At 41.2% G+C, this 26,891-nt stretch overlaps 1 protein-coding gene across 1 annotated transcript in view; it reads left to right on the forward strand.

Moving 5' to 3' along the window:
• The first annotated feature begins 15,878 nt into the window (after nt 1–15,878).
• Nucleotides 15,879–26,891, forward strand: part of grin2aa (glutamate receptor, ionotropic, N-methyl D-aspartate 2A, a) — a 111,667-nt gene continuing 100,654 nt past the window's right edge. Inside the window, exons 1-2 of the mRNA XM_027002767.2 lie at nt 15,879–16,139; nt 18,298–18,705. Of these exons, the coding sequence (XP_026858568.2) occupies nt 18,301–18,705 (405 nt within the window). The 5' untranslated portion in view covers nt 15,879–16,139; nt 18,298–18,300. The remainder of the gene's footprint in view (nt 16,140–18,297; nt 18,706–26,891) is intronic.

Consider the following 26,891-nt stretch of genomic DNA (forward strand, 5'->3'; position numbering starts at 1 on the left):
AAGGCGGGGCTCGGCGTTCGTTTCATTGGATAGTTTCACACGTGAATTGTTTTACATCTTTAATTTAAAGCAATAGGTTTGCACCAAAAGTGGCAAACAATATTTATGAGGGATTATTTCTTATTTTTGCATTCCGACTTGTAGTTGATAGGTTACCGGTTCAAGCCCCACCACTGCCAAGTTGCGACTGTGGGGTCCCCAAGCAAGACCCTTAACCTTCAATTGCTCAAGTTATTCTCAGTCATAACTGTAAGTCGCTTTGGATAAAAGCATCATCTAAATGCCGTAAATGTAATAAAGTGCAACTTGTGGGATTACAAATTAGATTGCTTTGTAGTTCTCAAATGAGCAATCTTATGGTCAATAGAGCAGGTCCTCCACAGAATATTGGAATCATCCAGGCAACTATAGTGTTAGTATAATACCTCTTTCATAACATAAAGAAGAATAAGTGGAAAATGACTTATTGCTCCTTTAAAGTTCTTTATCCTTCAGAGGATTAAAAATCCGTGGTTGTAATGCACCTGTGTAAGTACCACTGGGCAGTGGTGATTCTAGAGTCTGTTGGGGCCCTATGCAAAAATTCTTGGGGCTCCCTTAGATAATTCCAGTATCATATTGCCAGTGCAAACTTTGCACGTTGCCACTGCTGTAGTTTAAAGTTTGTCAGCCCACTAACCTGTGGCCCCAAGCAGTTGCCTGGTGGCAATGCTTGTGGCAAGGAACGACTCTGCCAGTGGGTTCCTAGGTCAGTCCTGGGTGGGGTTGTTGCAAACTGACACGATGGGTATTGGTTCAATGTCCATTCTGCTGCTTTTAAGGCTTATTTTCTGTTCCGCATTTTCTCATTAGGACTCATTCAGTTTAACATAACAACTGTCCATAAAATGATTTGTGTTACACAAGAATATAAGCTTTTAGTTTAACTTCCCAGCTCTAATGCTTCATCGGGGAATCCACAGGAAGTCTTCTCTACTGAGGATTTTCTCATGTGATTTGCAACATACATTTGCATCTGCACTGGTGCTACAGCTTACAGTAACACAAATGTCACTGTTACATAAGGTCACTGCAACACACTTAGGTGTATGTATGTTACTTTTTTCTTATACATATGTACTTACTTACTTACAACTCAACACTTTCCCCATTATAAACAGAGAGTACTGGCACTTAGCTAGTTAAAGTTGTTGTAGCACCAATTGTTATTATGAAATTTTCATATAATTTCTGGGTTACAGCAAAATGCAGCTAAATTCAAAGACACTCATGAATGCTTTACACAACTTTCTGCTGATGGCATGCTTCTTTGGTCCCTGAGCTACAATGGGGATATTTCATGTTTGTTAACAAATCTGTCAAATCTCTGCTGACTGCAATCCAAAGGTGCATTTAGGCACTTTTTGAGGTTTTTTTTATTATTATGTTTTTACATGGACATGAAAACCACAGACGGCCTTTTATTTACCCAAGTAATCCACCTCTCTTACAGTGGGCCCTAGATGAGTGCACACTTCATAGACCCCACAGCTGCGTTGGACCCATTCCTCTGGTATCTGTCTATTCAAAATAATGCTTTAAGGTAATAAAGGATTTCTTACACTGTATAATCAAAAAGCACTTTGATGGATTTTATTTCTGTTTTAAATGACATTTGTTGCTGAGAATGAACTTTACATATACAAGAATTGTCAATGTTGCTTTAGAATTAATTAACATTTATTCAAGAAATAAAAGTGAATTTTCCATTATACACCAACTGTTACATCAACTCTTTTCAAACCACATGATATCCAAAATTTTATAAATGGATATACACCATTTAGGAATGAAATGCTTCAGTTTGTGTTCATACAATAGTGAGTGTTTTTAATTTTCATGAATTACATTTGCATTGTAATACCACATTTGATTTCAAAATCAGAATTCTGACATTGAGTCAACTTTGGTAACACTAAGCTAATAATAAGCTAATTAATGACCATGAGCACAATATGTAGGCCTATTGAGTTTTCTACTTTTTAAATGTTTTTAAACTGAAAGGAACCTGCTCATAAATACTCACTCTCTCTCTCTCTCTCTCTCTCTCTCTCTCTCTCTCTCGCAAAAAAAGTTTGCAAGGAAAACTTGGACATAGGCTGTTCACATTACCAACTTGAAATTATTCATGTCGAATTTTTTTTGCCTTAATGTGACAGATCTGATTTTTCAAGGACTGTGTGGCTGCACAAATCCAATCTTCCAAATTTAAGTCACTGTCATGTGTGGTCTTAAGATTCATATCTGACTCATGTCTATGCGACAGGAATGAGAACGTCAGATCGGAATTTATGCGGCTTTTCCCCTATACGTATGCGCTAGGTGCTGAAATAGGGAGCGACAGCAGCACGGCAAAACAACAAGGCAGAGCAACAGTAGATGCGAAAACAGATCAAAGACAGCTGCCAGGCTTTTTCGCCTTCTTGACCTGAATGTTTAGAGCTGATGTGAACTGTTTGCCGACCTCCACAGCAACATGAAACGCATACATGAGCAGATCAGATTTTCCACACAGCCCAGAGAAAAATCATTTTTGAAAAAATTCAGCTAGGTAAAGTGAATGTTGTCTTTCAGCTAGGTAAAGTGAATGCTGTCTTTATGTGGTCCTACATCAGATATGGATCCGAATTGTGGTTATATAAATGTGAATACTAAGCTTGGAATTCATGCAAAGTTTTTCCTATACGCATGCGCTTAATGATGTCGTCGTCAGCAGGCTGTGTATGGAGTCATTTTCCTGCCAATAGTCGAGAGCACTTAAAAAAAACAATTCACGGAACGATTCAAGCAGAACTCACGGATTTCCTTTGCTCGCATGCAAAATATGCATGTACTCACTCATATTTACTCTGCTCTCGCTCAGATTAACTTTGCTCTGCTACAAAACTGCTTGTACGTGGTTAGATATATCCTGCTCTTGCACAAACTATCTCCTCTGCGCGCTTGTGAATCTTTTCATGCTCTTGCTAAGGTTGTCACCACTACATCACTACCAAAAGCAGTCAGCCAGTCAGAAAGAAGCAGCGGATTTTGACCAATGAATTTATTCCTGCTGCTCCTCTACATTCTCATTGGTTGAGAAGGGTGCAATGAACACCTCTGCAACCTGTGGTTTCCTTCACCATAATGTGATTAATATATTACTTATTACTTTTATATAAATCTGCATATATAAATCTGAAGAAGATTATAGGTGAGTAACTTTGAAGCACTTTGCCTGCACAGCTGAAGAAGGATCTCTATCCAAAACGTTTTGTTTCTCTAGAACTAGTACTTTACTACAATTTTGAATCTCTCTCTCTCTCTCTCTCTCTCTCTCTCTCTCTCTCTCTCTCTCTCTCTCTCTCTCTCTCTCTCTCTCTCTCACACACACACACACACACACACGTTGCATATTTTCTGTGAGCTATCATCCATAGCCTGTATATTGGCAAAATTGGTTTAGTGGCTACAGCGATGTGTTTGTATTTTATCCTGCACTATCCGATCTAGCTAACCATTGCAAAAAAACAAAAACAAAACAAAAACAAACAAACAAAAAAAACCAAAACGAAACTGGATGTTTTCATGATATATTGTGTAAGGAGACATGACTCTGATAAGTTGTTATTTAAATGTAATGTATTTTCGACTAATGCAAGCTTAGCAGCAGCTCTAATCAGATGTAAGGATGTGATTAAAACAAGCCCCCATATGTTGTATGGGTTGTTCTTAGTTGATGGTTAGATTAAAATGTACTTTATACTTTAACAGACTGGCTCCAATGACAAATCAACACGTCATCTGATTACTTTAATAAGTAGTCACATATGAGCAGACAGCAGCAGAAAGCAAAGCAGCAGACAATACAGCAGCAAGCAACATAGCAGCAGAAAATAGGGTAGCTAGAATTGGACTGTTTATATATATTTAGGAAAGAATTACTGCAGTAACATCTGCCTCGATGATGTCATATTTATATACAGTTAATTGTAAAGTTAGAAAGTTTATATTTCAAGCATAATTGTTTGATAGTTGGATGGGTGGCTGTGTTTATGATACATAAGTCTGACTTGCCTCTCACAAGTATCAGTTCATACAGAAATAACTGTGCTACAGTGTAACGGACTTGTTTCAATTGCTTAATGCATGACTGTTATCACTGTGTTGTGATTTCAGTGATCATTTCCAGGCTATTTTAGAAAGTCTCCAGCTGTAAGGATCAAACGAAATTGAGATAGTCAAGGTCAAGACCACATACATAATTGCTGACCATGTACTGCATTTTATTCAACAACCTCTCCAAAACCTCCTATCTAAGCAAGCTCTGTAGGATTAAAAGAGTATAATAATTACCCATACAGGTTACAAAAACAGAACATCATTATATTGTTAACTACATTAATGATATTATTTAAACTGGATATCAACCAGAAATTCATGTACTTTCTATAGTTATCACAGGAAATAATGCAATCGCATAGACATATATGCTTTGCCATATATGATGTGTCATATGTAAATAAATTGCCATCCCCCCCAAAAATGTTTTCTCTCTATCTCCCCTAACACAAAGCAAGCAAAGACTACTTTTCTTTAACTTGTTCCATTCCCTCTGAACCAATCACAACTTGTTCCATTCCCCCTGAACAAATCACAACACAATGTTTGTGCCATTCAGTTTTATTTTGTTGTTTTTATTTCTTATTGGCTCTGTGAGTCATAAAATTAGCAGCCTGCATCATGCTACTCATCAGAGGAGACAGGTGAGAGTGCAATTTAAACACTTTTATGTGCTTTAAGTCACATCCCTACTGTAACGAGAGTGTGATTTTGGTTTTGGATATTCTCTTGCCTGTTCCCTTTGGATTTGTTTGCTCTGTGCCTCTACTTGTATCAATCCTTGCCCGTATTTGACTTGCTCCTATGAAACTGAAATTCTATACTGCATTCGACTCCATCTCTGTTCAAAAACCTGACAGAAGACTTAGCCTCTTATGCAGTTGACAGAAGCTAGCCGAAGCCTTGGCTGCACAAATCCAATTGCTAACACAACAACTCACTGCACTTGTGCCTGCCATCACAGAGTTAATACATCACTTGGCGATGCTACCTACCAGCATGGTGAGAAACCCCAGCAAGAGCACCATTCCTCCACCTACCAGTAGTATCACACCTTTCCATCTCGCTCTACCTGTTAAGTACACCGGCGATCCGGCTGGTTGTAAGGGGTTCCTGTTACAGTGTTCTTTGTGTTTTGCACATCACCCTCCATGTACAGACTCAGTCCGCATTTCCTTCATTATATAATTATTATGTGGAAAGGCACTGGATTGGGCTAGCGCAATATGGGCTGCAGGTGGAGAGATGACTAGTGACTATAAGCACTTCACAACTCAGTTCCGGGTTCCAACCACTCATTAGAAGGTATGGCCAGTGGAGGGATCTTGTCTGGTCTCAGACAAGCTTCATATTCTGCCACAGAGTACGCACTGGAATTTCACACGCTTGCCGCAAGTAGTGGTTGGAATGAGGCAGCTTTGATTGTAGCATATCGACATGGACTCAATTCTGAAATAGTCACAGAACTAGTTTGTAGTGATGAGTCCAAATCACTGGAACCAATCATTCAACTTTCAATTCCTTTGGATCACTTGCTGAGAGAAAGAGGAGGAAGCAGGTGACAGAGTGGCCAAGCAGTCCTGCTTCTCCACCACAGGAGACGGAGGAGATTCAGACTGACCACCTTCGTCTCAATTTGTGAGGAAGGAGGCACAGAGATCCGCCGGGCTTGTGTGTTTATTGTGGAGAGTCTGGGCACATCCTCCACTTTTTTCTTTCTCACCCCAATCAGCGCCAAAAGAATAAACATAAACATGTTGAGGACAATTCACACACAAAAAAGGTATGTGAGCGCTCTTTTATTAGGAATGTAAAACCATCTGTGATTGAAACTGAACTGTTCAGTTTTGTGGTATCCAGAGAATACCAAGATCTGTCAGAGGTCTTTAGCAAAGGAAAGGCTATTGACAACACTCCTATGATTGCAAGTTCATCCTTACCCGTTCTCTTTTCTCTTTAGCAGAGAATCAGGCTATGGAGGAATAACACAAGGCTTTAACGTGAGGTTACATTCGTCCCTCTATATCTCCTGCTGCAGCGGGGTTCTTCTTCATATTCAAGAAAGATGGGGGATTGTGTCCGTGCATTGATTACTGAGGCATGAATGATATCACCATTATGTATCCCTAGTCGTTACCCCTGGTCCAGTCTGCATTGGAGCAGATGAGAAGTGCCCAATATTTCACTAAGTTGGATGTAAGGAGTGCATACAATTTGGTCACAATAAGGAAGGAAGATGAGTGGGAAATGGCATTTATTACCAATTCAGGACATTATGATTATTTGGTTATGCGTTATGGCCTCATGAATGCCCCGCCTGTATTTCAAGCATTCATAAATGAAGCACTGAAGGACATTATTGGAAGGTTTGTAGTGGCTTATATTGATAACATTCTTGTCTACTCCTTGATGTTCCTGGAGAATGTCTCACATGTAAGGAGAGTACTTCAAAGACTACTGGACAATAACCTGTACATTAAAGGCAAGAAATGTAAATTTCATTTACAGAAAACGACTTTTCTGGGATACGTCATCAGCGACATGGGAGTTACCATGGAGGATGGGAAGGTTGAAGCTGTGGTAGACTGTCCAGTGACTCAAATCCTGAAAGAACCTCAGAGGTTTCTAGGATTCGCCAACTTCTATCAAAGATTTCATTCACATCATTGCTGAAGGGAAAACCTCAACGGTTGCACTGGACCTCTGGAGCAGATCAAGCCATTCGTGCATTAAAGAGGGCATTTACTGAGGCTCCAGTTTTGAGCTACATCCGACTGCTTTTTTTTCCACATAGCTATCTTCAGCAGAAAGAAAATATGATGTGGGCAATCGGGAGCTATTGGCAGTCAAATTAGCCCTGGATGAGTGGAATCATTGACTCGAGGGAGTTAAGCAATCATTCACAATCTTCACTTACAATAAGAACCTTGAGTACATAAAACAGGCAAAGCGTCTCACGCCTCGCCAAGCCCGCTGGTCTCTGTTCTGATCTCAGGTTCAATTTTCAACTCACTTTCTGCCCAGGATCAAGGAACACCAAGGCTGATGCTCTTTCCCAAATCCATGAAAGGAGTGATGCAGAACACGTATCAGACCCATTACCTATCTTCCCTGATGAGGGTGCTTCCCTGGAAAAGCTGGGAATTAATGTTAGCCTCACTTCAGGATACCATCCTCAGAGCAATGGACAGGTGGAGAGGGTTAATCAAGTACTAGGAAAGATCCTGATCTTATATTGTTGCAACCAACAACAGGAGTGGATTAATTACATAATTTGGCCATAAATGGCAAAGAACTCAATAGAACTCAACAGGACTCAGTCCTTTTCAGTGTGTTCTTGGTTACCAGCCACCCTTCGTACCATGGAATCCAGACACTTCAGCATCCCCAACTGTAAATGAATGGATGTGGAAAAGTGAACAGGTGTGGGAAAACACCCATCAGAAACTCCAGATGGCTATTGGACAATACCAGCATCATGCTGATCATAGGAGGGCCCCAGCACTGTATTACTCTCCTGGTGACAGAGTTTGATAATCTACCAGAGATCTGTGCATTAAGGGGTGCAGTAAGATAAAGCCATGGTATATGGGCCTGTTCCTAATAAAGAAAAAAATAAACAATGTAACATATCATCTGCAACTGCCCTCCTCTTACTGTATTTTCCCATCCTTTTACATTTCTCTGTTAAAGCCATATGTTGCACGTCCTTTAGCCACTCCAATCTCTGAGGAGGCTCCACCACCCCTGGATAAACCTGCTCCTCATCCCAAAGGTTTTTATGCAAAAACTGTGTATATACTGCCCCAGTAGTTATTTGCCATGAAGAATTCCTGATAAGGTCAAAGAAACTGGTGTCACTGGTGTAGGGGAGCCCCAGAATTTTGTGCTTCACCATTGCTTGCTGTGTAAATTGCACATATGGTTAGAGTACAAATATTGAAAATGGACTTACCTTAAATGACCTAAATAATCCAAAGAGGTGGAAAGGGAAATGATAAGTTTTACAAGCGTTTTGGTTGTCGCTATGGTTCTTTTTAATGGGGTATTGGCATCTCCTTGCATACCTTTGTAAATCAAACCATGAATATAATTCTTGTTTTCAAAATATGACTTAAAACATGCTCACCCGTTACGTTTTACAACTCCCTCAGGCCAAAGCAGTATAGAAGTAGGGCTGGTTGAATGCCAGAAAGGTTGTACCAACTGAACCTTTCTCTTTAGGAAGGATAGATGATGACTGGCCCCAAGGTTGAAGTAATCCGAATCTTTAATTATCACTGTCAGAAGAGGATGATCATATAGTTATGGGCTTTGGATTTGTAAGTGTGTGTGTGTGTGGATGTGTGTGTGTGTGTGTGGGTGCATGTGTAAAGTATAGTTATATGAATGCACACAGGACCAACAAACAGGACCAACAAACACCATATGTTTTATGTTCACTCCACTGAGCATCATGGAAGGTGTCCATCTTGCTGTGAAGTTTCAGTGTAAACTATTTAATACACTTGTTGAATCCAGTTTGTACTATTTTAGCTTGCAGTGTATTCTGGCTAGTCTAGTCTCTTCAAACTATAATTCAGGTTGCTAAACAACTGAATTCAACACAGACCTATATCACTGTACAATGCCATGTGGCATCTACCGAGCTCCCTAGCTAGCTATGTATGTAGATACATCCATGAGTAAGCCAGTGAAAATGGCTAGCTATTTACTCTTTGTTTTTTTACAGTAGGTTTGTACCAGTTTGTTAATTTCACACTTCAATCACTTGAAAATGTGACAGTAACAATGTTTCCATTCATGGGATCTTTTTTGAAAAATATTTGAATTCTATAAATTCTTTTATTGATAATACAATTGTACGTATGTCAAGATGTCCATGGACATTAATTGACATGAATGATTACATAAAGGCTTAACTAACCTAATGTTAACCCTATTTGTCATAACAACAGATAAACCACCATGGAGGTCATCACATCGCAGGCTTTTCATTGTGGTTGTCAAGTGGGTACCCTCCTTGTTGTAAACCCTTGTTACCTCCAGAAGGCTCGACAGTGAGATGCGGCACCCGAGGCCCATCCCATCCAAGCCCACATTGTAATAAGCTTATTCAACAAATGATACAATAGTGGCCTCCCCAGTGACTAAGGCCAGCCTTCCACCACCAGAGGAAGGCCACACACTACAGTTGGGGACATAGTCGCTTGGTGGTTAGCACATTTGCCTCTCAGCACTAGGGTGTTGCGTTTCCATGTTCTCCCTGTGTCAGCATGGGTTTCCTCAGGGGTCTCCGGTTTCCTCCCACAGTCCACAAGCATGCAGGTTAGGTTGATTGGATACTCTAAATTGCCCTATGTATACATATATATATAAAATGTGTGCATGTATGTCCAGTGATGGTTGGTGCTCTGTCCTGGTCTTAACCTCCTTCCCTTTCCCTGCACCCAGAGCAGTCCCCCAGGGGGCTGTGGTTTCTGACTGAGAGTACGCTTCGTGCAAATTGGCTGCCGCTTCTCATCAGGTGTGTGTGTGTAAAAAAAAAAAGAAGATATTTGTAAAAAGTGACCTTGAGTTTGAGAAAGGCACTATATAAACTAATAATAATAATACAATTGAATCAGGAGTCCTAAAAGGTGATCACCCACAGGTGTTCACATCCTTATATAAAAGTATGACATTGAAGTGTGTTAAACATTTAAAAGCTTTGACAGTAAATGGTATCTTCACAGGAGATGGAACATCCTAGCCTCAGCCTTTCTCTCGGTTTCTGTTTAGGAAAGCTTTCCCCTTATGTCTCAGGTGTCTGTCAGGAAAGCTTTCTTTCTGTGTCCCAGCTGTTTTCCCACAGGTATGAGTTCCCCCATGAGTGCCGTTGTCTCTCCCTTCTCCCTTCATTTTTGTCACTGGCCATCATTTCCTCTTCCTGTGGTGTAGTGGCTAGAATGCAGGTCTTATATGTGCCTTCCAACCATGTTCCTTTACCTTAGTCACCAAGTCTGCATATATCAGCATCTTTCTTTCAAAGGCTTCCTCAGTTACTCTTCTCATGGAATCTTAAGCTGAATAAACAAATTGTTTCCCCTCTGAATACAACATCATGTCTGGCCTCATGGTAGTTACTGCAATACACTCTGTAATCGGATGTTGCCTACCTACATCTGCAACTAATTTCCAGTCTCATACTTTATTCCATCTACTATTTCTGCTAACTTGTCGCTGAGCACTGACACTCTGCCCTTCCTTCACAAATCTAACAGAACTGTTCTCACTTTTGCCTGGAAAAGAATTACCCTCTATGCACCTACTAATAAACAGCTAATAAACATGCCCTGCACTGGATTATGCCTCCACATATAACATATAACCTATCTATCACAGACTAACTTTGCAACATGCCTCAAAGTACCAACTCCTGTGCATAGTTTACAGCCCATATCTTCACCTACCCACGGACCAAGGTTTTGTAGAATTGGAAGGACATTATAGGTATCTTCAATAATAAATTTGATGCGGCTTGCGTCCATTGCCCATAATTCTCGGCAATCTATCTTTCATTTCTCTCTTCTTCCCACATCAGCCACTGACCCTGTCTCCTTGCGCATCTGCTGCTGCGTGCCTGGAATGACTGGAATGCCTTGTGTTGATTTCATTATCTTTCTGCTTTTTTATCTTACATCAACAAAGTCATCTCAAGACTTCCCTTAGCACATTTACTTTCCTCTGCTAGCATCCTCATACCAACCTACACTACTTAGTCTGACAGGGGTAGGGAGGGAGCCAGAAACAAGTGCAAGTTTGGAGGGTCTATTCTCCATTTTTAGACAAATGAGGAAGCACAGCAGTGAGCTGGCTAAAAGCAAACAAAAGGCAATAGCATAAAAATAGCAATACTTTCCTTTAGTAAAACTAACATGTAAAGCCTTGCCTTTAATGCTTCAAATCGATTTACCTTTTTGTGGTAGAGCAGGTCTGTCTGTTGCTTAACTATGTTGGCAACAGCCTCAGAGGTGCTCTTCCTTTAGCACCTCATTTAACTGAATGATGGCTGAGCCCATCATAAAAACACTACACAATCATCATCATCATAACACCGTGCAGCACAAATAAAGAATAATAAACCTATTGCCAAACCCACTGTCTACAACCTCCAATTATGGCCCTCTGGTCCATTACCATCAAGTCTCCTAATGCCATTACAGCCCTCACTATTCTGGCTCCTTTCAAAGGTTCCTCCTTCCTGAGCTTCCTCCGTACAGCCCTACAGACTGCTCCATTCGCCTGGTGGGTGATGCTTGCCCCCCCACACTGCAAGGTTTATCTATTTATCCAGGAGGGAACAGCCATAAAGGAACAGTATGTTGGTGAAGCCCTAGATCAGGCTTACATATGGCCCTCCACCTCCCCAGCCTCAGCCAGCATCTTTTTCATCAAGAAAAAGGATGAAGGTCTGAGGCCTTGTGTAGTCTAAGTGCTCTCTTCATGAAGTACCCCCATACTTTGACCATAGTCCCTGCAGACTTAGAGCAGCTCAGAGGGGCCAAGTATTTACCAGGTTAGATCAACACAGTGCCTACAACTTGATTAGGATTAAGGAAGGTGACGAGTAGAAGACTGCATTCAGCACCCCATCTGGCAACAGTGAGTACCTGGTTGTATCATATGGCCTAGCCATGGCACAATCCATGTTTCAGATATTCATTAATGAGGTCTTCCATTAGTTTTTGGGTAGATGTGTCATCACTTACATACACAACATCCTGATCTACTTCCACCTGCCTTGACCAACACATCTGTGACATATGTAGGTTCCTGTGTGTACTTCTCCAGAACCAACTGTACTGCAAATTTTAGAAGTGTGAAGTCCATCTGCACAAGGTTACTTTCCTAGGCTACCTCATAACAGACTCCTGTGGGCATATGCATAACAGCAAGGTGGAGGGTGTAACCCAGTGGTCCCAGACTCAAGTTCACCACGACCTCCAGTGATTCTTGGGGTTTGCTAATTTTTTACTGGCACTTCATCAGGTCTAAGGAACAGCCCCTCACTGATCTCTTAAAGGGCAAGCAGAATAGGACGCTTTCACTGGGTTGTAGGAGGCATTGACCACTGCCCTTTTCCTGCAGCATCCTGATCCTACCAAATTGTTCATTGTTGAGATGGATGGCTCAGTTGCAGGAGTGAGACCAGTGCTATCCCAATGCCTAGAACCAATCCTAAATTAAAGGTGGTCACCCACTGAGAGCATCAGGGAAAGGGAGGTCCTGGCAAACAAACTGGCATTTGAGGAATGAAGGCATTGGCTGGAGGGAACTCAACATTTGTTTGTGATGATAGCAGACCACAAAACCCCCCAGTACCTTCAGACCTCAAAATGCATTAACTCTTGACAGGCCTGCTGGTCAATGTTCTATTTCACCATCACTTACCAACCCGGGTCCAAGAACATCAAGGCTGATGCTCTCTCATGTCAGTTCAACCCTAAGGCAATACCTACCATCCAGGAGCCAGGGGCCTACCAGCCAGGAGCCAGAAGCCTACCAGCCAGGAGCCCATCCTACCTTGCTTCCTGGGAGACATCGAAAGGGACCTCAATCAAGTAATATCACAGGTTAACCCACATCCTGGCTGTTCTCCCAACAGGTTGTTAATTCTAGAGCAGTGCTGGTCCTCACGCATTACTTAGCTTCACACCTCCCTAGGAACAGGGCATTAGCTGCATGCTATTGGTGGACATCCATGCAGCAAGATGTGGTCAAGTATGTAAAGTCATGCCCAGGTGTGCCCACTCGCACCTCACTCCATCTTTCCTATTTAAGCCCACAGGACCCTCTCATCAGTGCTTCGCATTGACCTTCTCCTGTTTGAGAACACATCTCACAAGCCTGAGAACTCCAAGACTATTCAGTCTCTCATTTGCCTTTTGCTTTAGTTTCTTGTTTCTATTACATTTTTGCCCCCAGTTTGTTCCTGTGTTTGCCTTTGTTGTTTGTTTATTAAAATCATTTTTTTTTGTCTCACTCGTGCCTTGCTTCTTCACTCTAAAATGTCATGTGTACATTATTAACTATTAACTAATTACTGATTAGGTAAGACAAAACTGTGGAGATATTTAAATTACATTTTACATTTATGGCATTTAAGTGACACTTTTATCCAAAGTGACTTACAATTATGACCGAGTACAACTTGAGCAGTTGAGGGTTAAGGGTCTTGCTCAGGGGCCCAACAGTGGCAACTTGGCAATGGTGGGCCTTGAACCAAAGACAAAATCAGTATAATTTGTGATATACATTATGTGCTTGATAGAAAAGTGTCAAAAGTGTCGGCTCTTTTATTTGATGAAACAAAACTTATGCAGGACACAGGAAATGCAGGAAATTTCTCAAAATCTCAAAAAGCCAAATTTGATAGAAACAAACTACCAGTAGAGAATATGAAAACATTTTAAATGCTTTTACATTTTATTGGATGCAAAATGTGCAAAAATCAATGGACTGGTGACAAGGTACCCGAAGGGAATCAACATGTACCATGCACACTCACGGTTGTAAGATCTAGGCTGTAAGATCTTAAAGAAGCAATAAGTAATTTTTACAATTATTCTTCTTCATGATATGAAACAGCCATTATACTAACACCTAGTGGGCTGGATGTTTTTCAGCGATTCTATGCTAAATCTATTTTAAACATGGCTGCCTCTATATGAGGACCCACTCTATGGAGCAGGAACAGGATTACAAAAAATGGACTTGATTCTTTGTCTCATCTGGGCTGCACGTTCTAGACAAAATTTAAAAATAATAAATAATCACTTACATAAATATTGTTTGATACTTTTTGGTGGTAAAAATGATTTATTGCTTCTTTAAGCTCTATGCAAATTCCAGAAGCCACTGTGTTGTAAGCCTTGTCTTGCCCTGTGAATGCATTTCCCTCGTTGCCTTCATAAGGCCACATCCCATTACATCACAGACATGACACTGCTCCTGAGAGTTCGCTTATGACATTACACCCTGCGCTACAGCATATTTATATAGAAGTGGAATATGAGCTCCCACGGGTGCAGAAAGAGGTCCTAGGAAGGAATATGTCTGATTGCCTGAATTGCATTGTAAGCCTGTGGTTTACAAGAATGCAAGAGAATAAAATGCAAAGAATCGAGAAAGTGAGAGGAAGAAATTGAGTGGAAGTTGCTTATGAAGTGAAACTGGGTGTAGAACTGTAGAACATCCTAGATGAATGAAATCTGTCCTCCCTTATCAGTGTAAAAGCTGCAGTGTAGCTGTAAGAAAAATATGGTCTTTCTACATCCCATGGGCTATGTGTATTGTACAAAAAGGGCAGAAGTCAGATGTTTGCCTCCAGTGGCATTATTAGTCCCACTCTTCCAAAGAGCCTTCAGATCTTCACTGTTCTGCTTTTCAATGCATTTGCGAGTGAGAAACTTCCAGAGACTAGTTACATCACTCCAGGAACCATGACATTAGTCACATCTTTGCAGCTGCTGGAAGTAATGTTCTGCATTTTTACAATGTCATGAAATTCATATATCACAGCCGTGTAGCCTAGCATGTTTGGGTAATCGGGAATAATTTGGGTAAACACATTTTTATCTATAGGCCTATGTTATTAAATTGCCTGTGCTTGCAAAACTTATCGTTCCCTTATTCCCAAATAAAATTGATTGTTAATGAGATAGTAATACCCACACTAGTAATACGTCACACTATAATTATTGTCTAACCAACTGGGATATGGCACAATTTTGTAATATACTTTATTTTTGCTGCGCTGTGTTGTGATGAATGCGTAGTGTTTTAATGATGGGCTCAGCCGTCATTCAGTTAAATGAGGGACTGAAAGAACAGCTCCTCCGAGGCTGCAGGGCATTGCAAACATAGTTAAACGACAGACAGACCTGCTCTACCACGAAAAGGTAAATTAATTTAAGGTATTAACGGCGGGGCTTTAAGCGTTAGTTTTTTTTTTCCGGCCCTCATTTGATGGGAGGGGAAAAAAATGGAGAAGCGTGCGAATGCAGAGATTTCAACAGACACGATAGCAGCTATAGAGTCCAAAAGGCTAAATATGATTTTCACTCTAAGACTGTTTGAGATATTGGTTGAGTACATATTACGCCCATGAGCCCGGATGAGGGCCAAACTGCACGGTGGATTCTGCGGTAGCATGCTTCGACGGTGACATGTGGAATTTCAAATGATACGTCAGTGAGAGGCAATTCCTCGCCGAAATGATTCAGACTGCTGACTCGCAAAGCCGAAGAATTACGTGGCAGCATTTTAAAACCCCACAAAATGAAATGAGGTAATACTCTGGTCATCTAAACCACAAGTATTTTTACGAAATCCAATTTCTAATTAAAGTTTACGTTTTTTTCCCCTGATCTTTAGGAATAGATAAGTTTAGACAAGTGACGTATAGGCTACACTGAGATTGGTGACAGCACATCGGTTCTGAGAACGCTGACCAAATTAAGTTGCAATGTCTGGTTTGAAGTTTGCTGCATTTAAATGCAGTTGTTTTGTTCGTGCGGGGTGCCTTGCTGTAAAATAGGGTGTAATTCTCATTTTCACCTTAAGGATGTGTAAGTGACGAAGCCCCTCAGTTCTAAAGGAGCTGCGAGGAACGCCGCGCGGAACAAGGGCTGCGCGGCTGTCCTGTTGTCCTGCAGCAGAACCGCTTATTTCCTTTTTTTTTTTTTTTTTTTTTTTTAAGCGGATTCAGCCACCAACCTGCTTGTGTGTTTTTCAGTTGTGTCGGAAGAAGGGATGTGAGATCAAGGAGCTAAGAGTCATGGATAAAGCTTGAAAACGCTAATGATTGGATTAATATGATTCATGGTTCTGGGCTTGAAGTTAAATGATTCATCGGTGGAAATAATTATTCATATTTGTTGCCTGCTGGGAGAGAGGAGGACTATTGCAATGTCAACTCATTCAACGACTCTGGAGCTTTGTGGAAGAGAGATGCTGTGAGTATATTTTCCGTTCTCGCAGAAATACAGTTGCCTTTCCTAACGCCAAAGCGGCAACGTTCCATTTTACGCATATGCTCTCCAAAGTGCAGGGCATCTGAGCATGGACGAAAACCTAAATAAGTGTGTATTCTAAAAATGTAAAATCCAACCTTACGCTTCGTTTGAATTTAACGGGCACTGAAGAAATCTTTGGCAGATCTTGGGCGCAAAAAAATGGTGTTCAGGATGCCTGCATCCTGCGCCACGGGGATGCATCTTTACTAAAGATTACAAATACAGTAAATCCGCCAACTCTCAGGCTATATGATAGCGCATTGCTCTGAAAAGTGCAGCAAATGCATTTAATAAGTTATCTGGCAGTACATGGTGCGTAGGAGGTTCGCCAGAACAATCGTATTACGATTTACCTGTACGAAAACTCGTGTCATGATCATGTGAGCGCCAAATCTCAGAGGCTTGGAGGCTATGTGTCCTGAGCGCCGCTCTGCAGACAAAAAAACCCACCAGGAAGACAATGAACTGGGGCCGGTATAACAAAGCGACAAACATTTGTTGAAACCACTACACAATAGAGTAACAGTTGCGGACTTGTAATTTACCGTGCTTATGTACTTTACAAACATACGAACGAAATACGAGCCTTGGCGCTTTTTTTGTCCAGTTGTTGACAGGACTTCAAACACTTTTTTTCTTGTTTTGCGGGTGAACTGAAAAATGAAAAGAGTTTTTATCAGTTCCTTTGAGACATAATAAGCAACATTCCCTTTAGACCGCCGTTGCTCAACTAGCCTACATACCATGACATTGAGCGTACTGGAGTCTGCCCTAAAAATGTAATGAGGCTGGTTGATCCAGCTGAGGACAGTGCACATTTCTGACGCACCAACAGGGGGCGCGATTGTATAAAGCTGGTTTTCTAGGAATTAATAACATCAGAAAGAATATAGTCTATCTTAATACAATCACCGTCCTCAGAACTTCGTCAAGTTGTAAGAACACAATTTCTTCTTAAGATACCAAACCAGGCCGTTATAACTTTTTGAAACGGCAGTAATTCCATGATTTTCCACGAGTAGATCTCTGTGTGTTTATTTTAATACAAACTGTATTTCAATGGTTGCACTTTTGTGAAAACATTCAGTGTGAAGAATATCTGTTTTCTCATCCCGTCTTAATTTAAACTTAAACTCTCTGGTACACAAAAAATAACATAATGTTACATAATTTTCCCAATGAAACTAATTGGTGAGGTTTATAATATTTTGTAAATGTTGGTAAACCATCTCAGATATTTCACGGACACTATACACTATAGCATGCTGCACTGAAACTAATCCAGCTTTCCCTTCAGATGCTTTTATTTGCATGTTGCACAATGCACCAAAAATTATGGGGAGGGCGGGGTGGGAGAGAAAAAGAATGAAATATCCCACAATAGGGCTTTGATAGTCATTTGTACTTAAATGACATTATTTCATCAGAGAAGCCAGTGTCATCTGTCTCTGAGCCTTATGTCTATTGCCGATCATATCTGATTAGCTTGTGTCGGCTAGGTATCGCCGACAGTCAGAGCAGCATGGACGCTTTGCGAGCCTCAGCGCCCGTGAGTCGGAGAGGGCTCGTGCTGTGGGCCCTACTGTCCGGCTCGCCCCTCAGCTCCAGCGTCACGCGGAAACCTCCGCTTCACCCGCTCGCTAAAAGTTATCCATCGCCTACGTTCCAAATTGAGACTCAAGTCAAAAAACAAAACAAAACAAAGCAGCTCCATTTGCTCTAAGATGTTTAACATCATGACTATGAGGAAGAACAGAAGAATCAAACTTATGGTATTAAGAAAAGAGGAGAAAAGCGACCTCATGGCGCAGATGTTTCTCAGTCTCTGTGAGTGTCGTGCAGAAGTGATTTGGAGGGTTATTGCACTTTGAATGCTCAAGTGTGCAGACTGAAAATCATCTTTACCATTGCTCTCTATATAGCAAAATCACCATTTGCACCCTCCATTTGTGACCTTTGTTGTCCTGAGTTTAAATTCAGGCTGAAGTCCCACTGTACTGTGAACCCTCAGTGCACTGCATTATTGTGAGGTGAGGAGATTCAGAGAGAACTACTGCTTTAATAACGCGTCGTTGTCTGTGTGACTTTGTGCCACCAGGGAATGAAGGCGAGCACTATGGGGTTTTCCAGGTCAGCACTCATGACACTCCCCGCTTTACTCATCCTCGTGAGCGTGGCACAGGCAGCAGAGAAGGTGCCCATTCTGAACATTGCCGTGATCCTGGGCCGTACACGCTACATCTCGGACAGGGACATACGGGCCTTGTGGAGCAAGGACGACCCCATCGACGTCAATGTGGTCACCCTGCTGGTCAACGAGACGGATCCCAAAAGTATCATCACTCACATGTGTGATCTCATGTCTGGGACCAAAATCCACGGCGTGGTGTTTGGGGACGGCACAGACCAGGAAGCCATCGCCCAGATCTTGGATTTTATTTCTTCCCAGACGCTGATCCCCATCCTTGGAATCCACGGGGGCTCCTCCATGATCATGGCGGACAAGGTAAGCCCGCGATCACGTGGTGACATCACTTGGAGACATCACCTTGTGACATCACCTGGTGACATCACCTGGCCTGAATGATTAAATCTGGTTTATTATTAAAATAGAACCTGGAAAATCTTATCTCACGCATTTACATGTTTACTTTTACTTTTAGTTTTGTGGTCTTAATTTTGGCAAAAGTGACATTTCTGATTGTCAAAAATCATTAATATAACATTGCATTGAAAAGGGGATTTCATTCCTTGTAGCAAAAGCCATCACAGTAATAGTCAGACTGATAACTGCCCATTCATTGTCACCCAAAATAACACTATAATAACATCCAGTAGATATTATATTCTGCAGTGTGTTATTTGAAGCATCAGATCGTCAGCACAGTTGTTTGCAGGAGCATTCATAGTAGAAAGCACAACAGCTACTGAGATGCGGGAAATACGTTTGCTGGAGCCTATAGTGTAAGATGTGTAAAACCACGGAGAAGGGGGGCAAGTGATTTGCAACTCTGTTGAATTATTGCGTCTCCTTTTACCTGCTATTGACTGATCCTCCCAGTGAGCTACTCTATGCAGAGTTACACCGAGTCTCTACAATCCCCCATTTCAGCTCAGTTTACACTTGAAATTCCTGTGTCTTTTGCTGGTGCATGTGCAGGTATGCTGTTTATAAACTTGAAATCTGAAAGTTGAAAACTTGAAAACTCCTGAAAGTTTCTGCAGCATGGGCTTTAGTCTTTACTGATCACTGATTAAAAAAAAGGTGAATTTCTTGGATGCGGGAGCATGCAGTGCAGACTGTAGGTGAGTGGACAGAGTCACTGTTTTGTTGTTTGGACTGTATTTCCGTACACTGTGACTTTTGAAGTGAACAGTGACTATTATGTTAAAGTTCAGAATGCCTGCTTTAGTTTTAACGGTGTTTTGTATTTGTAAGGAATCATGGCTCTTTTTAAACATGACGTCTTCATTTCAGCAATGACGTCTTCATTTCAGCCATTTTTTTTGTTGTGTACTTGTATATAGCTGAAATGACAATAAAACCTCTTGAACTTGAACTTGAAGTCTGAGACCAGTAGACATCCCTGGAGATGCTTTGCAATTCAGTTTTCAGTTGTTTTCAGTGTGTTTCACTGGCTTTTGTCTTCAGTCTTCAGTCTTCCATAAGTGAAATTTATGTTCAGCTGAGTTTAGGTCAGCGCAGGTGATTGACTTGGCCAGTGAAAACAGGACCTTGGAAATCAGCACAGCTGCATTATGGGGTGTCCTGCTGTGGGGCGCTCAGTGTTCCATGGCCTTGGATGTGTGCAGTTAGAGTGCTTCTGAACACTTCAGAATTCATCTTGCAGTTGCTGTCAGCAAAAAAATTTTTTTTTTAATCAAGCGCTCCAGTTCCACTGCAAACCATTAATCGCATGTCACCACAGATGAGGTGATATGCTTTAGATCATGAGCGGTTCATTTTATTTCCCTCTGCACTCCTTGTTCACTCGTCACTACGGTACAGTTGGACTTCATCACATCTGTCCAGAAGACCAGACCTCAGCAAGGCATTTGTCAAAGATTTTGCAAGCTGTAACCTCAGCTTCCTGTCCTGGAGGTTAGCATATCTTAACATCTTATATAACCCCTCTGAGGCAATGCGTGTGTGGTATAATCCTTTTGGTAATCTTTGACAATTTCAATGTTTTCATCCAAGATATTGTTCCTGACATGTTCAGCAGGTTTCTTCATGACTGAAGCCATTTTATGGTGCAACACCACACAGCTTGCCAGTAAACTAAGGAGGAGCCAATTGGCCATTTACTTATGGTTCCCTGATACAGACAGAGTACATATTACGTCCGATGCCTATAAGAATCCCATGCCTATGTGATATAGATGTAGATGTTATAACCATATAATCAATCTGATATTCAGAACTTAGTTATTATTTAATTCCAAACCCAATTTTCATGACATGGGTCATGGCATCATGTGTGTTACAGTGCAGGCCGCAATTACCACGCAACCAGGTCAATATGCAGACGTGAACACAGGCACGTCCTCTTCAAGACCAAATGATAGAGTTATTGATTTGACATAAACGTCTGCGTGATACGGTGGAATGAGGACACATACATTTGAAATAAGCAGTACCAAGTGCGGAGGTAATATACTCGGAAAGAGTCATTAGACCTTTCAAAATATTCCCATGTATAAAGCTTTTATCTGGAGCACTGTGGAAATAGAGTATTTGCTGTCAATAAGTTCATAAACCCAGGGGACCGGATTGTTTCAATCATATCCAGGCCATGTTATTATAATTTCTTTTCCTTTTGGAAATTATTAAAAGAGAAGATTATTACAATTAAAACAATTTATTATCTATTTTGATGTTACTTTTCCAGTTTGGTATACTTCAGATTTCGGGTATCAGACACACAGTTATTTGTTATTAGACACACATTTGATAATGATTTATCCAAATACATTGGGAAATCCATTAGTCAATAGAGGGGTTAATGTAAAGACAGACTGAAACGTTTGGCTGTAATGATATATCTGGACTCCATTAGCCTTTGCCATTGTTAGTCTCAAGCTGTATTTTGCCTTTCACAATAGGTTGAAAAATTACAATCGATTGAAAACCACTTGCATATGTCAATTCCAATCAATAACTGCAGCTAAGTGGTTGAGAACTGAAATGTAGCTATATGAAGGTAATATGTAACTGCTACAGTTCTAATATGCTGCTCTGCTAAAATACTTTGATTATGCTTTATCAAAATCAGATGTAATCATCATAGCTTGTCTTGTGTAGGAACAATTTAAGGGCAATAACAGGGAAAAGGAATGCAATTCGTTCTAGTATTAAAATCATATATGAGTACATAATTTGGCCTAAAGGGTTCCTTTCCAGGAGAATGAAAGGCTCGTCAGTTGTATCTTTCTGCACTCTAACATTAATATGCATTGAACTATATCGGTTAAATTCCACAGGTTCCTTCAGTTAAGATCTAAATTAAAACCACAAATTTAACTGTTTTTCTGTAGAGATAATGTTGTAACCCTTTCTGAGATTAAAAGGAACTTGGCCCCAACTAGATGCAACTCAAATTTGTCATCATATCCCCCCACCATAAAGAAGACCGGAGCATTTAAATTGGTTATGCTCTGTGTATCCTGGAGTCTGCAGACGAACTCATCTCTGACAAGGTGCTTTTTTGGATTCAAATCAGCCTCCTAGCTTTCACACAGAGTATGTGTGACGGTTGTAGCCTGTTGTGGGCTGGTGTATGGTGGGGATGAGGAATATTGGTTCAGGTTGGAAGCCGAGGATGCATTGTTCTGCGTATGTTGCGTGTCTGCCAGGGTTTTGGGGGCATTTAGGGGCTTTGGGGGCATTTTTGGCATTTGAGGCAAGGTCTGCTTCTGGAGATGGACATGCCCATGCAGAGGAACTTGGAAGAGAATTCTTGTACAAGAGTGTGCAATAATGCACCTAACCCTGCTCAGATTAGCAGTCAGGCTCAGCTCCTGATAACAGCTGAACTGCCCACTCCTATAATACGAACTTTTCCTTATCACCAATTCCTTCCTCCCATTCTTCCCTTCCATACCAAATTCTTTCTAGTTGTCCTTATCCACTTGCCTTTCAAACATTCTTTAATGGCCAGTGTAATTACCCATGGATTACTAATCAATTTGCTTAGAAACAACATGCTCAGACACAAGCCTTCCTTTTGGCTGATAAAACCCTTGTACGGTATCAGGGGAATGTTAGCTTGATGGAACACCACGCCAGTGTGGCAGGCTTTTTGTTGGCATAAAATGTCAAGGCAATATCTCAGCATTGTAGCAGGGTTAACTGAAATGCAAAACAGTTTATCATCAAGGTTGTGATCCCTGAAACCCTGTGCTGTGAATACATTGTGGTTTTGTGCATGTCATGTTCAGAGTTCTGTGCATATAAGACTACTGTGTCCGGCGGTTTGTACTGGCACATCGTATACGGTTGCCATAAAATGAAAGGGATTACAGTAACCAATATGCTAATGGACAGATTTTTATGGAAACATCGTGAATAAAAGGGATCCATTTATTCCTACAAGGGTTTTGTAATATTTCTTCTGGCAAGTATCGAACTGCAGCTGGGGCTTACTGTTATGCTTTTTAGTTACTTCTGATTGCTAACTTAAACAGTGTAAATGGTGCATTGCTAATTACAACTGACCCATGCTAATTTGCAAATTTGCACAGCAGAGCTTTTTGGGGGGGTCTGTGTAATCTTGGTGCTAATCTGTGCTGTCTCTCTGAATCTCTACAGCGTGTAAGGGGTTGTGGACAGAGTGCGGTGAATTTATTGTTAAGCTTTTGATGATGTTATTTCTGCATTTCACTGTTGAGGGAAGAGCGGTAATTTTGCTATCACGGCATATCAGTTCAAATCTCAGAGGAGCCATTGTATAACCTATCTGCTGCCTTTCCTAATTGTTTCCATGGTCATGCCATTATTAAGTGGAATAACCTCAGGTGCACAGTCAGTAGATGCTTATTTTAATGTTTGTCAGTGAAAAACACAATTACAGGAATATCATTTTGATAAAGTAACACAAAAGGAAGACCAGCAAAAGGAAACCTAACCGGGCCAGTCCTTTCCAATACTATCATCAATAATGACCAAACATAATTGTGGCACAGAAGATGCCACTGTACGCAAACAATGGCATTTGCTCAAAAATATCTGCACAGATATAGTGTCCTCATACCAAGGCACAGGATGACAAACATGCTTGAAAGATGGCATAATATAACCTACATTTGATGCTTTCTCTAACAGTGAAAAAGATCTCGGCAATACTTGTGGGAAATGGAATCTGGTTTAGTGTTCTCTCCTCTGAGCTTGAGTAAAACTCCTTCACAGCTGTCTGCACTAAGGGACCTGCTCCGACAGATCGGGTTTGTGCCAGCAAGAACTTCTCCATGTCCCTTTAACCTATTTCTTTTTTTGTGGCTCCACCGTTAGGAGCTGATAGGCATCAGCAGATGTTTTCTTGATACAGATCAACAATTTAACAGATGGGGACTGGACCTGCAATGACATTAACGGTCTAACACTACAACAGACCTGTTTGCCTTCTGGGCTCTTTGGAAAAAAATTCCGCTTTTTGTCCCAGGAAGAGAGATGAAAAATCAGCCTATCATCCTGTTACCGCTGTCGTGTGTAATGGTGTGCAACGTGGCGGGATGCACCGTCGCTCTGCAGACCTCACTGTGGTGGCGCTGGAAGGTGGTATGTCCAGTTTTTTTTGTTCATGGCAGGTAATGTGATCTCGCAGGGAGAGTATCTATGTTCCCAGGGTCATATATTTCTCAGTTCAATATTTTGTTAACAAACATTAATCCTCCTAATCCTTATAATCCTAACTCAAACCCTAACCAAAACCCTAGGCGTATTATATAGAGATCCATACTGGGCAACAGAAACGGGTATATTATATAGAGAGCCATACTGGGGGGTTGTCGTGATAGCCTATGTCATATTGAGCAAATAAAGACCTGGGAAACACCTTTTTCAGGTTCCCATTATGTGCCATATAAATCTGGAGAACATAGGACCCTGGGAACAAAGGAATGACCTGACCTCACAGGAGTTAAACACAACCGCTGAGCAATTGACGCCAGCTTTAGATCCGAGCGCATGCCTGCTAGCCAAGCTCCACACTCTGTTATGCCTTTTTTGCAATATTATGATAACGGCATCCGGTGTGCTGTAGCTCTCCTGTGCTCTCTATCTCCCACTTGCTCATGAAAACAACTGAATGAGAAAGTTTTTAATTAGCTAACTGCAAGCCTAACATCCAAGGAAATAACACTGTGATCATCTTGGAAGGTAGTGATAAGAGAGCTGTTTGCCAGTTGCTGCTTCCGAGATGTGGGATCACATTTCCAGTTAATTGCCGCAGACAGTGTCATTTTTCAGCCACTAAGCTTACAAAGCGGCGCATGGATGTGTTTTCACGCTGCGGTTTGCGTCCGTGACTTTGACAAGTGTATCTGTCTGATTGCTGGAAGAATTACTGCCACCCTACTAAGAGCTGTGATGGAATCAGCTTGGCCTGGAATTGCAGAAGTCATGTGATACTTCATTCTGGAAAATATAACAGAGAAGAAAATACTTGTAAAGATTTGCCAATTTAAAGGTGATATGAGGATTTCAACTTTATTAGTCAGACCTGGCAATCCGGTCTTTGCTGTAGGAGCTTTCAAAATGCAATAACAGACTACAAAATTGGCCTATTAAATAACAATAGTCCTATTAAGTACAATGTGAAGCTTTGTTATGTTCTCTATTAGAAAGCACATATGATAGCTAATTGGATTGTTTATTGGAGCTTTAATTATAAACTGTAGCGTGAATTTGAATTACTTTTTTTTAAGATTAACTCGCAAATGGCCAAGTGCAGAATCTCACTAGCGGTGTCTGTGTGTTAGTCTGGACACCTCTGCTCCAGAAGGAGCCCACGGTATTGCTGGAATAGTGGCTGTGAGCCACACCCCCAACAGTGCAGGCAACAGAACTGGACCACCCGCACCCTGAGCCTGGCAGCTTGCTGCAGAGAGCAGTATGGCAGCTCGCTTCCACAGGCTCATATGAGCTGATCTTTTCATCCCAGCTCTCTTGGAAAGCATGCGACATCATTTCCAGAAAGTCATTTAATGCACTAGGGATTTTAATTACTGGAAAAAGACTAATACGGGCCAGTTAGCATTATGGAAATGGGATTGTGCCATGCTAAGTGGTCAACATTAGCTCTCGTTCGTCATAATGCTGAAAAGCACTATTGTAATTCCAGTATTTGGAACTAGCAAGAATTTAGTGGTGATCTGAGCTTAAAGAGTGCCCATCTGCCACAGGGACAGTCACAAAGGCATTGAGTTTAAAGAGATGCTTACCACTGTGACATTGCCAAGTGCCCTGTTACGTGACAGCGGATCCATCAAAGGCTGTAATCTGGCTGGGGCCGCTAACTTGCACTGAGGGCGGGTGGGCCGGAAGTCAAGGCATGCAAAGACAGGGTCGTGCAGCTGTTAAAGGATGCTGGATGATTTCTGTCTTTATTTTACCTGTTAAAAGGGGTCCCTCTCTATGCCATTGGTGGACGTGATGGTAACTTTGAAAGCTGTGCCGTTACAATACAGATATAATATAGAATACTACATCAATATACTATATTATACTATACTAGGTATGGTATCCATCTGAAATGTATTGATATACAATTGAGTCATCAAGCTCATCTTTGGATTCTTTACCCTAATAATGGTAGAATAATTATAGAATACCAAATAAATAATTGCCTTAATTGCCTTAATTGCCCATATAAAAATGTTTATCACATTATCAAAAAGAAGAGGAAAGGAAAATGGGCAGTATTCCTAGGTCCAAACGCACATCAAGAGTACGCAGTTCTGGGAGCCTTTCATTCAGAAAGAGCAGATTAGTGGTTGCATGGGTAGCCATTCCACTACAGTTGCACTTGTGTACAGTGTATATAACCTGTTTGTCATGTGGCATTTTAGGCCAAACGGAGCTGCTGCTCTCTTGCATGGTTTGGCTTTTATGCAGAAATGAATAAAAAGGCCCTAGCTCCCTGTTAAGTTGCGCTAAGTGCCCATGCTCTGACACACAATCATATTAGGACACACTTCTGTTTGCTGCATTTGCTGTGATTCCACGCTGAAAGCTGCAGAATGATCCGGAAGCCAGTGAAGGCGAGTGACTCACGCAATACTATTAATTAAATATCTCTTGCTTGTTTGTGTTCAATATATTCATTACTATTATGAATGAGCAGCTGGTGGACAAGAAAAAGATATTAATATTCACTAAGGCAAAATGTAATTTGGTACAAGAGTTCAGTGAAGGGTCCCTGGTTAGGCTTCTCTTAGAGTGGTATTGTATATTCATTTTAAAGACGTGCTCATTGGAGGACCAAAAACAAAGTGCTTCGATGTGGATTAGCTCAAACTTCAGAAGTGGATTACTTTGTGCTCCAGGTTTAGAGTTATTTAAAGCCGAAGTGCAGCTAAATTGCGTTTCCATATAAAGTAAGATAATGGCAACCCGATTTAAGGCCCGTGGATGTTATATAAAGGATGCTGGCTGCTTCAGACAGCCTGATGCTCAGTGCATTTGCATAGTCT

The sequence above is a fragment of the Electrophorus electricus genome, chromosome 1, assembly GCF_013358815.1.
Source record: "Electrophorus electricus isolate fEleEle1 chromosome 1, fEleEle1.pri, whole genome shotgun sequence".
Taxonomy (NCBI): Eukaryota; Metazoa; Chordata; class Actinopteri; order Gymnotiformes; family Gymnotidae; genus Electrophorus; species Electrophorus electricus.